The sequence below is a fragment of the Tripterygium wilfordii genome, chromosome 1, assembly GCF_013401445.1.
Source record: "Tripterygium wilfordii isolate XIE 37 chromosome 1, ASM1340144v1, whole genome shotgun sequence".
Lineage (NCBI taxonomy): Eukaryota > Viridiplantae > Streptophyta > Magnoliopsida > Celastrales > Celastraceae > Tripterygium > Tripterygium wilfordii.
Window position 1 is genome coordinate 7,749,835 of NC_052232.1, and position 18,055 is coordinate 7,767,889.

Consider the following 18,055-nt stretch of genomic DNA (forward strand, 5'->3'; position numbering starts at 1 on the left):
GCCTCTCGGGCATGGTTTAGCGTGTGTGTGGCTTGAGGGCCTTTCAAAAAAAATCATGCTCGCAACATATATGATCACCCTCCAACCTTTTTTTGTCATGTTTGGTAAGATAGGGTTCGGCTCTTTCTCTCATTTCTTTTTTTTGTTACAATAACAGTCTTATGGATCTTAGTGTTGTTTGTCCCAATTATCCCAAATATTGAGATGAATACACATAATTTCATATGTATCATATGAGATCCATGATTTTATATAAATCATATGCGTTTATCTCATCATTTGAGATAGTTGAGATTTTAAAAAAAAAACACTCCGATTCAGCATTTTTCGTTAGTACAAATGATTAATCTATGATTACGAGGCTTTATGGTCCACTAAGCCCAGCCCATTAGGAGGCGCTAGCTGAATTCTTTGCAAAAGGACAAAAGTGGGCCCATTATATGTCGTCAGCAAAATCTCGGATCTGTGCGTTAAAATTTTCTGTTTGGCTAGCGAGAAAAATTGATAGGAAAAGAAAACTTCGTTCTCTCATCGAACCCGTCTCTCTCTCGTTAAGGATCAGTAGTTATTTATACCTCTCTTTGCATTTCCTTGGAAATTAGTTAAGCAATCGAGCTCATATCAATGGAGCTACCAGAAAGACCTAATCGATTTTGCCTTATCAATGAGCCTACAGAAATCCGAAACGAAAACTTAATCAAGATTAAGAAGAAGTGCTCTCTTTATTCTTTTGAATCACACGAGTCACATTTCTCTAAATTTTGTACTGAAACGCACATGGTTGATCGACCTAACTTCGCGGCGCGAGAGTTCCTTGAACTGATAAGAAACCGCCATGTCTTCTTTGTCTGCGATTCAGGTACTTTTTTGTACCTTTATTCAATTTTAAAATAATGTTAGTCATCTGGTTTAGATATACATAGAGGAGGTTCATCCAATTATTGTTTGTTTATTGTGCCTTCCATTGATTTAGGACACATGAAACTTTGAAATTCGTACAATCATGTACATTCATACCTAGTATGGTTCAGTTCTTGGATTGTTAGACTACTTACAAGGTTCCCTGAATTTGTTTCTAGTTCCACCTTTGAGAGCTACCTTCTTCAAGAATTGAACATATTTTAGGACTGGAATTGTGGAATTTGCTAACATATATAAATAAATCCAGTAGCTTACCAGCTGCAACACGTTTTCTTGGAAGAGATTAACCACATCTCGTAGTAACTCCGTTAAGTGTGCTTATGTGAGAACACTATTGGGATGGGTGATCTCCTGTGAAGGCAAAGCTGTGCGGATCCAATGTATCCACGGGAACCGGACAATATTGTTGTCGTTGATGTGTATGGGCTAGAAATTCTAATAGAATTCAATAAGTCCTGGGGTCCACATTGTGTAGGTTGTCACTGGTTTAGCTTTATTTGGGAAAGAAAATAGCACAACTGAGGAAGGCTTCTGCATTATTTATGTAGTAGTCTGTATTATTTATGTAGTAGTCTGTAGTCCACATTTCCAAGCAAGTTCTCCTTACCTATGCCACCCTTTAAACTCAGTATTTTTTCATATGTTTTTTTGTTTGAGGCTTTGGTGGTAATTTATTGTATGCCACACCAATTTTTTAGTTAAAAAATTTTGCGAACAGCTCAAAATATCTTCTTCTCCTCTGAAGTTTTACCTACTTGTCATCAGCTTTGAAAATAACTTGATAAAAATAGAATAATGTTTACCAGAGAGTTAATCTGCATTTTTTAGATTCTAGGCAAAGTGACACATCTTTATTTTTTCCTTTGTGTGGTCAATTTAGGTCCTTTCATAGAGTTTAATTAATTCAAATCAGGTAGGGAAGTACCTGTACACATTTCAATAAAGCCAAAGTTTGCTCACAAGGTTGGCTATATAAAATGTCATGGTTTTGTAACCTTCATTGACAGAAGTCTTTATTTGCAGAACTGAGGGAGGTTTAACTACCTTGATTGAGAAAATAAATTTTTAAATACTGTATCATTACCCTTCAAGAGTACTGGCTCGGGCATTTCCAAACCACAACTGCATTATTGTGTCCTATTTGTAATATCTCAATCAAAGAATTGAACTTCATTTTATGCATATTCTTGTTGGGAAGTTGTATTCTTGCTTCTTCAGGTTGGATTTTGTTGAATGTGGAAAGAAATTATTATGTCTATGATTTGTGATTGAGACTGGTTGTATAATTCAGATATCTTGTACTCTTCAGATTGTGAAGTTTTGCTCGTGATCTACGAAATTTGAGGCCGATCCATAAGTTGATCAAGTTGTTGTTCTAAAGTCAAGGTTGTTCAGCAATTAAAGCATGGCTGAGAACAGTGAATTACAACCAGCCCAAAGCAACCCAAAGATACCATTCTTTGTTTTCTTTAAAGATGCAAGGTAAAAGTTATATGATTTCATTTCTCACGTTATAGGTTGAGGCATTGCCAGGAGATATTCAATCCGTTTCTTTTTGTTCATAATTTATGTGCAGGCTTCATCTGTTGATGGTTGATAGGACCTTGGTTGTCAATTAACATGTTTTTGTTGTTTTAAAGTAAAAATTAACATTGATTCAACAAATATAATTCCAGAAATGTTTTCAAGATGGACTCACTTGGTCGGGAGATACTACAGATTGCGTTTCCTGCTGCACTAGCTTTAGCTGCTGACCCAGTTGCTTCTCTCATTGACACGGCATTCATTGGTCATTTAGGTGTGCTTTCATGTTCTTCATTCTTTTAAAATTTTTATTTCTGTTATCAAAATTTATACTGAAATTACTGCTGAGAGACAGTATGGTGTTTAATTGAATTTGAATTTATAAATTTTAAAATGTTTGAAGATATGATTTTGGAAATGACTTTTGATTGACAATAAGGTATAACTGTTAAGATGTTGGATATGGTTTGACTGTTTAAGTTCATTCGTCTTCAAAAGGAGGCATGCTGGAACTAAAAAGCCACCAAGTGAAAATTTCTTTTGATCCCAACTATATCATGACCTGACTTCAGCTCCCAGTTATGAATCATGAGAAAAATTTCAGGACCTGTTCTAAGGTTTTTGGTTTGTTTTCTGTTTCAATGATTTCAGTACAACAATAGCTGAGCTGGCTTTTCCCATTACAGGACCTGTGGAGCTAGCTGCTGTAGGAGTTTCTATTGCCATATTCAATCAAGCTTCAAGGGTGACCGTATTCCCACTGGTCAGTATAACAACTTCTTTTGTTGCTGAGGATGACACCATTGCTAGAATTAATGATAAAGCACCGCAAGTTGAGAACTTTGAGAAGGGTTCGGTTAAGTCTGTTGAGATGAAAGAGGTGATGCCTGTCATGCTGGAAAAGTTGGAAGAAGGTGCAGCTACAAGCAGTGAAACAAAAGACTCAATGCCAGAGGATGGTACTTCTTCTGATTTGATTTTCATTTAATTTCTCTGGTTAATATGGCATTTCAAATCGTTGCTCCTTTTCACTTCTTTAAATAGAATCTTTTTTTTTGTGATTCCTGATTTGGGTAATTTCTTCATCAGATTCAAAGGTGGTTATGTGCAAGTCTCCATCTGTTATCGATAACAAAACTAGCAAGCTTAAATCCAGTAAGAAGCGACATATACCCTCTGCATCCACAGCACTTGTTATTGGTGGAATTCTTGGTCTGTTGCAAGCAATTTTCCTTATATTTGGGGCAAAAACTCTCTTATCCCTCATGGGTGTAAAATCTGTAAGTCTCTTCCATATCTTTTATAGGTGGAATATTTTTGGATGCTCTATACATCTTGCTTGGATCTTCCCTCTGATCTTTTATGCATTTTCTCCAGTTATTCACAAAATCAGTTTGATAAATAATTTTTTTGGTGAAATTTTCAGTTGTTTACATGATAAAGCTATTGCTAGAAGAACTAATGGTTTTTCCCTTTCATCTCCCTTTCATCTCTTTCTATTTTGAGTCCATTCAGATTTTCTAATCTAGATAAAAAGTGGGTTTTGGGCTGAACTATTATTTTCCAGTTTTCCTATACTGATTTTGATTTTTATGACATTATATGGCTTGAATGCAGTGGATGGGAATTTAAAATGTTTACTGCAAATTTATTCTTAAAGCTATGCTGATTCCCTTAGCTCAGGTATTATCACTTCTAACATTGCACGGACAATAAAACTCTATAGATGGAGAAGCTGTTCTGCATAATTTGATTCCCAAAATAAAATGATTCCTTTTAGGTCAGGTATTGCACTTGTAAATTTGTTTAGAGTTGAGACAAAATTTTGCATTACCATCTCTATGCTTTACTTTTTTTTTTAGGGAAGTAATGGGGAATGTGAAAGAAGAACACACACACACCGACATCTATATGATTTAATTCCGTTGCATTCTAATGTTTCTCACACGAGCAGTAATGCTGTATACGTGTTATAGGAATGTACCACTTGATGTCTAATGTTACTACTAAATTGTTGCAACATAGAGCTGTCACCAGCTTTGCATTTGATAGGCAATTGACCACAACTCCTTTTTACTGGACAGGGTTCTCCTATGCTAACCCCTGCACAGAAGTACTTGACATTAAGATCACTCGGAGCTCCTGCAGTTCTCCTCTCTTTGGCCATGCAAGGGGTCTTTCGAGGGTTTAAGGATACAAAAACTCCTTTATACGCCACTGGTTAGAGAGATTTTCATTTTCCCTCAGTTTTTGTTTGTGCACATCCTTAAAAATTGCTCTCTCAAATTTAAGTAAACCATGGGGCACAATTTACATTGGAAATTTGGAAAATATATTGCTTTGTGCAGCCATAAGCAGAGCTAATCTGATTAGTTAGCTGACTGCACCATTATTCATCCGCTGATCCACATATGCATTCGACATATCCTAAAAGAAAAATGGCGCATATATCTATCAAATTACACAAGCACATATAAGCCCCATACGATTGATTTAACTTACATGGTGTGACCTGATCTAGACAAGGAAATTAGGATTCAAATTCTATGAAATATTTCAGTAAGTGCATTACGAAACCTGAGACCGGTAAAAGCGTTTATGATTAAGTATAGGAACAGTATGACAGCGAAAGAATTTTTGAATCTGTGTTATTAATAAATTATTGACTATGATTCTTGCCATGTAATAGGTTTATAAATACCGCGTTAAGGTTTTTGAAATTGCCTGGTTAATTTTAAATCATTCGCTTTGATAACTTCAAAACATTGAAGTATTAGGCAGAGTTCAACTGGAAATATCCAGAACTTTCTCATCACGACTGCATGTTGTTCTCCTTAAATTTTTTATGGAGGAATGTTTCTGATTGAGGGGTAGTTGCAGCGAGAAAAGATATTTTAGACAAGGATCTAACTAGGAATATGACTAAGTCAGAAAAGAAATGTTGTAAAGAGTAAATGATCTATAAATGTATGCATTTGTATTTTTTCGAACAGGGCATTCAAGGAATTGAAATCAGGTTTATCTTCTTTTTTTTTTCTACAACAGTTGCTGGAGATCTAGCAAATATCATTCTGGATCCAATATTTATCTTTGTTTGTCGCTTGGGTGTCAGTGGTGCAGCCATTGCACATGTTCTTTCTCAGTAAGTAGCATCATACTTGCTTTGGTATTCTTAATCACTTTTTGGATATTTATGCCTTTTCCAAAATAAAATTTTGTTTTAATTCTTTTGTTGCAATGCATATTTACTGGTCTATCCTTCCTGATTATCACCATTTTAGGTACTTGATTTCGTTGATCCTCTTGTTGAGGTTGATGAAAGATGTTGACCTCTTACCTCCTAGCATGAAGGAATTGCAGTTTGGTCGGTTTCTCAAAAATGGTCAGAGGATTGATTGTTTCCTATATCCCTGAGATGAAGTTTAACTGATTTTCTACATGTTTTTTTATAAAAATTTCTTTCTGTGCTTCGGATGCAGGTGTACTGTTGTTAGTAAGAGTAATAGCTGTGACAATCTGTGTGACCTTGGCAGCATCAATGGCTGCAAGGCTTGGTTCAACACCTATGGCTGCTTTCCAGATTTGCTTGCAGGTCTGGTTGACATCATCACTTCTGGCTGATGGTTTGGCTGTTGCTGGACAGGTAAGTAAACCTTACCGTATTTTCTAAATTTTGTAGTGGTTATGTGGTTGTAATATATATAATCATTTGATGATACTGTCACTCAAATAACTAGTTGAGACGTAATCAAATAGAATAATACATAAATGTGGTATGTCTTCAGAGGTTTGGAATAGCTTTCATGATGCAATTTCAGTGCTGTCTGTCCCAGAGCTCTATGAAAGCAATAAAACTTTACTTTGTTCCTCACATTTTCTATAGAAGTTGCCTATGCAATGCAAACAACAGTATGAGGCTATTGGCAGTTGGATCAAACTATAATATATAACCATCACATAATGTCAACTAGCTAATCAAGAGCGCAAATGGGAAGGGGAGAGAATATTATATTCTTGATTTCCGTACAGGGTACAAATAAACTTTTACAGCCACAACTATCCCTCAAGACGAGTACATGCCTTCTGAAATTGTTCGCTCACTTTGTATTTCAAATGACACATAAACCTTGTATTAAAATTTTACACAAATTTCTCATACTTTCATTTCCAATACCGATTAAGAGCCGTTAGTTGGATTTTCTATTTACATATATTTTGCTTCACTTGTAGGCAATTTTGGCCAGTGCATTTGCTGAGAAGGACTATGAAAAGGTGACAGCTGTTGCCTCCCGTGTGTTACAGGTATGCCATTATGTGGTTCAAGGAATGTGGACTGCTGCTTCATTCCTTTTGTAGGTTTCTCTATGTTCTTAGATGCCAACCACCAGAATAGGCTTCATCTGCTTGTGATTTGCATCTCATAGTAAATTTTTTGTTATTTTCTTGTATGAAGATCAGAAAAAATAAGCCCACCTCCCCCATATGAATTCCTATCCTTTATTCTAGGATTTCATTTCCTTTCAACTGCTTTAAAGTCTTAATCTGAGAAATGGCTATTTTGCAGATGAGTTTTGTTCTGGGTATAGGGCTTGCTCTCTTTGTCGGAGTTGGTTTACACTTTGGAGGCGGAATCTTTTCCAAAGACGTTAATGTTCTGCATCTTATAGGCATAGGCATCCCGGTATTTTGTTTTCACATTCTCCAAAAGCAAAAATTCCTTCTGCTGCTTACATTAACTGAACTAAATTTCTTCCGTCTATCCAACAGTTTGTCGCAGCTACACAACCACTCAATTCAATAGCTTTTGTCTTTGATGGAGTGAATTTTGGAGCTTCTGACTATATATATTCTGCATACTCCATGGTGAGTTTAGAAAGCATTAATTTCACCTAAAGGAAGCATGATGATTTGAACTCTCCAGAATTCCTTAAACTCTTTGTTGGACTTCTCTTCAGGTTCTTGTGGCCATAGCGAGCATTGCATCTTTATTTGTTCTCTCTAAAAGCGACGGATTTGTTGGAATCTGGATTGCTTTGACTATCTATATGGGACTGCGTACATTTGTTGGGGTGTGGAGGTAACTATTCCAAACATTGCCAACCATTGCAAATCAAAAGAGACTTGTGGGTTTTCATGATGGAATGTTTGTAGTTTTTGCTCTGAACTTTGTTTTGATATTGAATCTGCTATTAATTTGCAGGATGGGAACTGGAACTGGACCTTGGCGCTTTCTTAGAGGTCGATTTTTGTCAGAGAATGTGTAACTTGAAGAATTTCTGTACCATAGTGATAAAAACTCTGCTACCACTAGTGCCATATCTTTTTGGCTTTGGATGTGATATTTGATACCCTATTAAATAATACTTTCTTTAAGGTCTCTTCATATGTTTGATGGATGTACTAATGATATGCTAGTAGTTGCTTTCGTATGTTTTTGGTTTAATTATATTTTACAGCATCAAAAAGATAGGATACGACTTGTTACAAATTAGTCACCAAAAGAAATTTTATTACTGAGTCATCAACCAATGTTTCAAAATGAGACAAAATACTTATCCGGGTGGATTTCATACATGCCCCGCTTCTTGTTCGAAATTGCAGTTCTATTTCTGTGAAGCCTTCATCGGAACTCCACAGGAACATCACCACAGAATCCATACCAGAAGAGAAGCTATGTGCTCTCCGCGAGCTCTTCTCGAAGCCTGGAATTGGCATCAATGCTTGTATTATCCCTTCTCATGATGTCCACCTGGTCCTCGTCTTCTTTTTCGCGAGATTATATTTGCATTTGTTTTGTTAGTTTTAGTCTTTCTTTACGTATGTTTTGTTAGTCTTACGTAGGGATGAAAATGGACAGGACCGAGCCGAGCTTTGACAGGCCCTACGCTTGCTCGTTGTGATGATATGAGCCCTTGTAGCAAGTAAAACTGCAAATAATTCATTGTCTGTAGAAGGATTTGGGAGTCGCAATCCTATTTTGAATCATAGCAACAATGCGTTCAATTATGTTGTTGCAATAACATTGCCCAAAACTAGGGTTAACATTTTATTTATAAGCGTACAAGCTTGGCCTTTGAAAAATCGTTCTTATTGTATGATGATTATGATACTTCCCAAAATTTGAAATTTCTTTGTCAGCCCGATTGCTCTTACCGATAATCGAACACAGTACCTCTCAAATTCATATTGTTCGACCCTAGAGATTCACGAACTAATCACCAAGGTGGTTGGTTGTCAATGCTCTTAGCATGCAAAATGAAATGCCTTGTGAAACATTGTATACTAACCAAGTTACCGTACTTTTTTTTGGTTGAACTCACACACGCCTAGGAAAAAGGAGGAAGCACAGCTTGACGATGGATCTCCAACATAGAAGCCATATACATGATAACTAACTATGATTAACCTAATGATAACTCATGACTAATTCACATGACTGAATCCAATTCACAAGAAAAGTTGCTCATAATTAATTAATTTTTTAAGCCACTCAAATGCTTTACTTATGGCAACACTTTCCCATGATCCATTGAACCAAAACCACCATTCATTTGATTGATCAAAGCAATTACTTCATAAACAAGCAACCTCGTCCCCAACACCCAACATCAAAGGCTAAAAGGTCCTGAAACCTCTCTCACACATGCCACAGGCATCAATCTCAAGACACAAGAATAGTTTTCTCATCTCAATGAAGGCAAACCCACCAACTCTTTTAGGGGTTAACTTGTTTGCATCAAACAAAGGTCTCAATACCATCACCTGCACATATCTCATCTAGGGGAAATACCTACTCCCCTTCCATCTTCTCAGAAAATAATTTTAAAAATCCAAAAAGACCTTTTCCTACTAAACCAAATCCTCATCCATATTCCTTATTAAAAAAAAAAATCTTATCCGTATTTTGGGGCCAAATAGAAATCAAAAGGAGACATGCTGATGATAGGGAAAGATCGGGGAAGACAATAATAAACCCATTTCTAGGAAACAAAATAATAAAGGTATTGAAATAATATATTTAATCCTGTATTGCATCATCCAATAACCCAACAATAAAACATTTTTAAATGGAATACATCATTAGAATAGCAAATTAACCCTCCCCGCACATTCCTTTGTTTAATCACAGTTAATACATCTAGCAAGTAAAGTTGAAGAAAATGAGACTAAATAAAAGGCTCTTTGGTTTCATTTGTAATGAAACATGAAGCGTTCTTCTTCGCTCAGGAAATCACAGTAAAAAAATGATCCTAAAAGCAAGTTAAAAAAACCAAACTTGGACTGAGTAGCTTTGATATAGCCCAGGAAGGTTTCTTCACCCTTTGATGAATTCTTCTGTGACAACAAATGGTAAAAAAAACATTTGAATAGTTTCCTGAATTTTTCAACTTGTTCTTTACCCTCTGATGACCCTCTTCAAAACTTACGCGCTTACCTTCTTGAATTCACTTCCTCATGAACAAAAAACCACAAAAAAAGAGTATGTACCTCAGGAAATTTTCACCTCTCTTGATATGATGAAAAAAATCCACTTTCACTAGACTACAAGCTGCTGCTGGTCAATCTGCATCTGCTCAAGCCAAGATTCTATGACAGCATTATCAACAGAATCAATCAGAGAGCTAGGGTTCAGACCTTCACCAGAAGATGGTGGTGCAGCACTGCCCAGAACCGCCAACTTCTCTCTCATCATCTCAGGCGGTGATTCCTTGACTAGAGATTGGACCCATGACAGATCAGGCTCCTCGCCGTCATTTCCAATCTCAAAGGAAGATGGCCTTTTTAACACACCCAGCTCATTTTTATTGACCGACCAGTCAACTTTTCCATTTGGGGAGTCCCATTTCGACCAAGAATTTGCAGATGATCCAACAGAGACTGGGTTGTTCGATCCGAGACCCCTTGAGCTTAGGCTGCGAACCTGTTGCTGCTGCTTCTCACGCTGGGAAAATGCCGAAAGCCTAGATCCCATAGGAGACATAGACTCCACACTCCTAGGAGACATCCTACCAGGAGATCCAACACCAAATGAAGGCTGCAACAGAGGGTTCTCCGCATTCTTTGGTGAGAACACACTAGTATTGATTGGTGATAACAAGGTCTGTTGCTGTTGAAACTGACCAAGAACAGCCGACTTATGCGTTGGGGAAAAAATACCAGCAGCCTGATCAGCATATCTGGGAGACGGAGAAACTTCACTGGAGAATAACTCCTCAAGGTTTGATGTTAGCGTTTTGGACCAACCAGAACGAATGACAGACGTAGCATTGTTGCGGGTCTGTGAGAAACAGTTAAAGTCATTTAGCATATGTTGCTGAGCCTCATAATCGGATAACATGTTGAAATCAGGAGGAAGAATATCTCGGGCACTAAGGGAAGATCTGAGGCGACTGGATTGAAAGTTGCTTCCAGGAAGATGAAGCGTGGGTACATTTGGTGGGGGCCATGCTCCGGATGGGTGAGAATTGCCATTTGCTGATGGAGACATGGATTGAGCAAATGGAGGAGGAGACATGGCAGAGACAGGGGAACAAGGCAAAAGGTTCAATGCAGTAGCCATGTCCATGACGCTAGCAGCAGAGGCCAATGCCCGTGGCGAAGGGACAGCCGATCCGGTAGATACATACAGGGGACGAAGCTCCTCGGCTGTGTGCGCAAAGAAGCACACCCTTCTGTTACAACTGGTACCATCCTTGCAGAGTCGAGTTCGATATTGTGCAGGGTGCAGCCAACACTCAAACACTCCATGGGCATATTCACACATGTCTCTGCGCCTGCAAGCCCCTTTGCGAAAGTCAGGGCAAGGAACACAGCTGTAGTGATACTTCCGAGGGTCTCGGCGGCGGGCATTTTCTCCAGGGTGGACAAAAGGGCACTCAGTCCAATCATGGGAATATGCACGGGAACAAGCGCGAACCTTGAAAGAATACATACGGAAATCATCAGTAGCATAGATGCTGTTCTTGATGTCAGGGAATGATGGATCAATAGGGTACTCTTTCTTCTCTGATGCAGAGCTAATAGGCAAGTCGTTGAATTTCATGGCGATCGGAGAAGATATAAGATCTGAAGGAGAAGGTGGCGACCCATTTTCCATCGACAATGAAAGGGTCGGAGAGCTAGAATTTGAGGTGCTAATGGAAACACGTAAATTGCACCCTCCAATAGCACAATCAGAAGCATTGTCTGAGAGGAGTTTCTCAAGTCCAACCTTCATGCATAGTTGTTTTGGAGGCACCAAAATAACATCAACTGGACGATGACCATTTGCATCCACACAACTTGTATCAGCACCGGCGGTGATAAGCAGCTTAACAGCATCAACTGCGTTGATGGATCCACCAGAAGCAGCACAATGAAGTGAGGTGGTATTGTCCCGGCCACAACTCAGATTTACATCAGCCTCAGAGTAAGAGAGTATTAGCTGGAGAACATCGAGACTACCATAAGTGGCAGCAACCATTAATGGAGTTCTATGATCAAGAACAATTTGTTTAGAGCCCTTTTGGCGGCCATACCAGGGTCCAAATTCGTTGATCAATGACGGATCTTGCTCTATTGACTGCTTGAAGCCTTCAAAATCATTGTCAGCAGCAAGTTCCAGTATGCAAGAAAACCTATTGTCATTTTTAACAGTACTATTATTCATGTCTTTGGAGTCAGATTTAGGTGAGGCTTCAACCGCAGATGGAGATGTGCTAGATGATGATTTTGATCTCTCCGGACCACCACACATGCTTCAATAAGCTGAAAAGACAAATACATTGAAAACGTCAGTGAATCATCAGAACTCAAGAAAAGAGACGCACTTTATAATAGTATGTATCAAAGCATTGGTAAATAACAACCTTTGAAACAACAGAGATTCAGACAAAAAATACAGGCAGTACATACTGATCTAAATATATGCAAGAAACCTGCAACTCTTAAAGCATCATCAAGCATAATAGAATTACAGAGAGATAAAATTACAGCTTCATCAATATTTGAGCTCAAATTAAAATCTTTTGCAAAAGAAGAAATGGGAAAAACAGTTATTCAGGACAACAAATACCCAAATAACTTTTTGTAATGAAAATTAAAGAATCGCCAATTTATACAGGTTTTTATCAATCTTTAGAGCAAAAATCATCCAAAATAGTGCAAAAAAAATTCAAAACAGCATAGTATATAGAAAAGCATAAATAGTTGAATCTTAGCTTGAGTTGCATAATATATCAATTGCACATTCATAATCATCCAAATGAGAAGATTAGCACATAATAACAGTCCAAAAACATAATGAAGATTCTTATGTCAAGAGAAGCATTTATTCAAAAATCACATAAATGACAAAAAATAATGTTGTTGTATAAAATTATAAATCACTAAGAACATAATAGGGAAAAAAAATCCAAAGTAGGAATAAAATAATCAAAATAGAATATAATCCAAAAATTAACAAAACAGATTCATCACTTATACATATGCCATGTGTGATAACACGAACAATTTTGAAAACCCAACTTCCAAAATCAAAGCTTAAGAAAATTAAAAGAAAAGAAAAGGTACCGGAGCCCAATCTAATCCGGATTTCATCAAAGATTTGAAAAGAACCTAAATCAACTCGATTACATCAACATCACAAGATGCTCAGGGTATGATAAAGAACAAATTCTGGAAACTTGTCACAAATAAGAAGTGATATGAAATACTAGCAGTAACCCATCAGCAGAAAGCTCAAGCAATACCCGACGTGAGAATCTGTAACTACTTATCACTAAACACAGTAAAAAATCAATAAAATCAGAATAAGAATTAGCTGTAAATTTGGAAAATTCCAACAAGCAAATCAGAAAATATGAGAAAAATACTAAAAGAAAACACATTCATCAACAGCTAGAAGAAAAACTAAAATCCATACAAGAACTTAAAACTAAAATTCTATACAAACACCCGATAACAAGTGGCGAGAATCAGATAAAGCAAAAAAGGAAACCAAAAGAATCAGTTGATCAGACTCCAAATTTTCTAATAAAAAAAAATATTCATAAGCAACTAAATCAACAAATAAACATTGTAAAACTCACCGACTGTTAACAGATCTCAATCCACGCTAGAAGAATGAAACTCAACAAATCTAGGTCGCAAAGATTGAGGAGAAAAAGATCAAGGGTCCCAACACAGCCTCCATAGCCAAATCAAAACCACAAACGAAGCACAGCACAGTAGCTTCAACGTCCATTAGCGTTGATGCTACCAAAACGAAGAAAACATAAGAGAGAGTAAGGCTTCCCACTGAAATTGAGATGAAATGTAGGAGAAATTGGGAATTTAAATTGGAAGAAATGACATTGAAATTCACACCAAATGGAGTGAAATGAGATTAAAATGACTTATTATTTATAGAGTGTGGGGTCCGCCAGTGAGAAAGTAGGAGAGAACGGACGTTACGGCAGTGGTCAATTTTGGCTAAAGATTGAGTCAAATCAGGTGGAAAGGCATGGAGCACCAAAATAAGGCCAACACCAAGTCTTAACAAGATTTTGGATATTGTCTAATTTACACACATTTATAATATTTAAGATTTGGTAATCTATTGTCCATTAATAACAACAATCTCAAAAAAAATTTAAAAAAAGATTTATGTCCCGACAATTCATTTCAAAATAACACCATACCGTTACACTTGACGTAGCGATAACAATCTAGAAAACTACAAACCGAAGCAAAAAAATAGGCATCAAAACTCAAGAACAAGAAGAAAAGAAAACAAACACTGAACAACACTGTCTCGAAATAAATTCGAACAAACTAAACAACAAACATAAAATAAAAATGCATAATTTCTTGATCTTATTCGAATACTCATTGTCTTTTTTATATTATATGTCTTTATTATATTATATTTCTACTTTTAATGTTTATATATATATATATATATATATATATATATTACCAAGTCAATTATTTTCAGTTATAGAAAATAAATGTAATTATTGAGCTATATCCATATTTTTCTTTATTTTTGTGACAATGTTACCTCAGTATAGTTTGACTTTTTCCCCCGTAGACTAGAACAGATTTGAAATCCGATTGTTTATTGTTTTATACAAATCTTTTATGCTGGTTATCAATTTAACATACCCTCCTCCTCTTTTATATATAGAATTTGAATACTCATTGTCATTGTTATACTTTATATTTAGGGGTATTCAAAATAAAATTGGAATCGAAAATCGAATTGAAAATTTTAATTTGGTTTTTATTTTTCGGTTTAGGTTCAGTTTTAGAATTCTGATAAATTCGATTTTCAGTTTGGTTTTAAAAAAAAAAATTGTTTCAAAATAGAAAATCGAAAATAAATTACACTTAATAATTTAATATAAATATTTATTTATATACAACAAATAACCTTTTTTTTTGGTAACTATACAACAAATTTCATTCTATAACAATATAAGTATTATATAATCAATGAACCTAATTATCCATCACAAATTTTCAAAACCCTAACTTGCCAAAGGCCACTAATAAAAAACCACGGAGAAACAAACAAAACTCACCAAAATTACCGTATCAGAACTCCTATCTTCCAATCACTATATTTGGTTTGGTTCAGTTTTAATTTTGTTGGAACCACAATTTTTTAGCTTTACTAAAATTGAACCACCAACCCATTTGAATACTCCTAATAATATTATTATTTTTGATGTTTATAAATATATATCTAGGTCAATTATTTTCCACCCTTACAATTATAGAAAATAAATGTAATTATTGAGCTATATCCATATTTTTCTTCATTCTTGTTATTACTTTTACCTCAGTATAGTTTGACTTTTTTTCGCATTGATGATAAAAGGGATAAGTATCATAGAGACCCTCAAACTTATCAAAAATAGTCAATTTAGCCCATAAATTTTTTTGTGTGTCAAATGAGCCCTTTGACTTCAACTGATGGCTCATGTATGTCATTCCATCCATGGTCCATTAAAAATTGTTGACTTGGAGACCATTTTCTGTTGTGTCATTTAATTTCTTAAATATGAGTAATATGGGGACTTTTTGACATGAAATTTGATAAAAAAATAAAATGAAATTGTATAATTATTAGAAAACCCAAATTCGATTAGGGCTTAATTGACCCATCACAAATACTTTAAGGGCTTTGCAGAACCCCAAATAATAAGTCAACAACTATTGAATCTAATTAAACTGACTAAATATATTTAAATTAATTCTGACACATGGCATGTTTTTATTGGCTATTGTACAAGTGGAATTTCATTTAAAAATAAAAAATTACACCTCAACACTTAACAGACATGTCAACAACGTTTAGATGGAATAGTGTTGGAAGGGCTTGTTTGAACCATCAATTGAAGTCGAGGGGCTCATTTGCCACGAAAAAAAGTTTAATGGCTAAATCGACTCTTTTTGATAAGTTTGAGGGTCTCTGTGATACTTATCCCATGATAAAAAGATTGAAATGTGATTTTTTATTGTTAAGAATTCAAGCTGAGGGTCCAATTCAATTGCCTGATGACTATGGTTACTTTTTTTTCCTCTTGATAATTTTATTGGTGGAAATTGACGAAGTTTAGGAAAATCAAAAAAAACAAAAAAAATTAGGAGGGTGCTTTAAGTCTTTAACCAGTAATCAACTGAGTTAATGGACCAGATGTTCAATGTTTCTACAATTTAATTATTTATTTCATATAATATTTCTCTTATAATTTAACTACAAAATATTTTTACTTAGCCAAGTCTCTTTCTTAGAGATCAAGAAATTTGGAATCGGTACAGATTGTTTGTGGAGTCAAGATTTGTGGCTGGAATATTGTTTCTAAAGGTGTCATTGGGACCGGGGGTTTAGCCGTCGGGACGAGTCAGATGCGTCGATGACAAAGGGGCTTTACTGGATGTTTGGATGAAGATTTGTCCGGTTAGGTCCGGACGAGTATGTTGTAAAATACGTCTGAAGGACTATCCGTCCGGATGGATTTCGACCCTGCAGTTTTTTTTATTATAAATAGAAGCGTTTTCTAGTGTTGTAAAATAAGTTCCTATTGAGTGAGAGAGAGAGAGCAAAGTGGAGGAAATTTTGTGGTTCATCTCTTGGTGTAATTAAGTTTTGGGTGTGGGACTGTAAAAGATTCCAAGATGTAGAGTGTAGAAAATGGGTTCTGGAGTAGGAATTATGATAATCACTTGGCTCTTGGGTATCTCTGGTTTTTTCAGGTAGAGAAGGTCATTGGGAATGTAATTGTACATATAATTGATTGTTTGGGGTATGTATTTCTGATAATTACACAACCAAACAAATCATTCTAAGGTTTTTGTTTGGATTCCCCTCCTCTCACAATCACAAGCATTCATTTTCAATCTTAGATAAAGTAGGCTTGAAAGCAACACATGTCCACACATCCAATTAGACACCATATACTACAAATGATAGGATGACAATTGAAGGACCCAAAATTCTAGCTCATTAGGGTTTGTTTGACAACTCTACCTCAACTACCTTGGAGAGAAAGCTAAGTGATTGTGATTACCAAACAACACCCAATTTGCAATCCCATTCTTGAAAACTACTAAATGGGTCATTAGAGAGTGATTGAGACACAAACAAACAATTTCATTTTGGCATATTGGCTCCCTCTAATGGAACCAATCTCAATTGTGGTCCATCCATGATTCCACTATCTAACTTTTGTTTAGTCCTATGTCACCAATCATCCGACCGTACACTTGCACGACCAGACCTAAGAGGTGACACAATGATTGCCACGTGTCGTTTGATGAATATTCAAGAAAAATTCATTTTGAGTTTTTTTTTAAATACCACTAAAAAAATATGATTATCATTGAAATCAAACCTTGGGCACACATATATCTAACCCTATCAATTGTCAACCGAGCCACCTCTCGTTGGTAATTTGAGTTTTATTTACTTTATTGTGTTGAATATGTGTAAAGAAATAAATAATTGAAAATCATGAGAATAATAACTTAGTTTTAGTTCAAGAAACAATTTTAAATAGCATATATGCTACTTTTTTGCATGTAAAAACAAAATAATGAAAATAACTAATAAATGAACATGTCCTGATTGGAATTTTATTGAAATGTAGAACAACCTAATAATAAAAGATTAAGAATTTTCAGAGTAGACATTGAAAAATTATCAATTTTTTTTCTAATTTGCATGTCCAGTGATTTTGATGCCTGTGAATTTTGGGTGGCTGGGACCTTTATAGTAGGTCCCGTTGTAATGGCTCTAAGGCCATTATAAAAATTTATTTTTTATTTTTAAAAATTATGGATATATTTTGATCGGGATTACATGTCTAATGGTATTTTTTGTCCCAAACAAAAATCAAACCGAACATGAAAAAGATATGAAAATTGTGAACCGTTGAATATAGATCCTAAACATCCTATGTCTATTTTGTAATGAATTTGATTTTTGTTTGGGATAAAAAAAATACCGTTAGACTCATAAACACGATCAAAACTCATTATAACTTTATTTTATTTAAAAAAAATCTTTAGTGATTTATATTTATTAAAGTGGGGTCTATTGTAAAACAAATTACAACAGACCCCCGGCACCAGTGAATTTTAG

The 18,055-nt window shown here is 35.6% G+C and overlaps 2 protein-coding genes across 3 annotated transcripts; one reads left to right on the plus strand and one right to left on the minus strand.

Moving 5' to 3' along the window:
• Positions 1-1,927: 1,927 nt before the first annotated feature.
• LOC120011343 (protein DETOXIFICATION 43) lies at positions 1,928-7,890 on the plus strand. Of its 2 annotated transcripts, XM_038862472.1 has the most exons (14): positions 1,928-2,139; positions 2,231-2,403; positions 2,598-2,719; positions 3,132-3,404; positions 3,535-3,725; positions 4,530-4,665; positions 5,491-5,587; positions 5,727-5,827; positions 5,925-6,088; positions 6,676-6,747; positions 7,010-7,126; positions 7,213-7,308; positions 7,401-7,522; positions 7,646-7,890. In XM_038862472.1, exons 2-14 carry the CDS (start codon positions 2,327-2,329, stop codon positions 7,707-7,709), a joined length of 1,632 nt encoding a protein of 543 aa, XP_038718400.1. In that variant the 5' UTR covers positions 1,928-2,139; positions 2,231-2,326; the 3' UTR covers positions 7,710-7,890. The 2 variants fall into 2 exon arrangements, with proteins under 2 accessions (XP_038718400.1, XP_038718462.1); XM_038862534.1 differs by lacking the exon at positions 1,928-2,139 and having other exon boundaries at positions 2,262-2,403; positions 2,498-2,719.
• Positions 7,891-9,441: 1,551 nt separating this feature from the next.
• LOC119998703 (zinc finger CCCH domain-containing protein 30-like) lies at positions 9,442-13,739 on the minus strand. Its single transcript, XM_038846079.1, has 2 exons — positions 13,515-13,739; positions 9,442-12,192 (listed from the first exon to the last, which is right to left on the minus strand). The coding sequence occupies exon 2, from the start codon at positions 12,179-12,181 to the stop codon at positions 9,983-9,985; it is 2,199 nt and encodes a 732-aa protein (XP_038702007.1). The 5' UTR covers positions 12,182-12,192; positions 13,515-13,739; the 3' UTR covers positions 9,442-9,982.
• Between the last annotated feature and the right edge of the window lie 4,316 nt (positions 13,740-18,055).

Excerpts from the sequence above, each read along its gene's own strand:
- LOC120011343 (XM_038862472.1), top strand. The coding sequence starts at position 2,327 with ATGGCTGAGAACAGTGAATTACAACCAGCCCAAAGCAACCCAAAGATA. Across the intron at positions 6,089-6,675 it reads GTTTGGCTGTTGCTGGACAG|GCAATTTTGGCCAGTGCATT; the intron begins GTAAGTAAACCT and ends CTTCACTTGTAG. Across the intron at positions 6,748-7,009 it reads TTGCCTCCCGTGTGTTACAG|ATGAGTTTTGTTCTGGGTAT; the intron begins GTATGCCATTAT and ends GCTATTTTGCAG.
- LOC119998703 (XM_038846079.1), bottom strand. The coding sequence starts at position 12,181 with ATGTGTGGTGGTCCGGAGAGATCAAAATCATCATCTAGCACATCTCCA.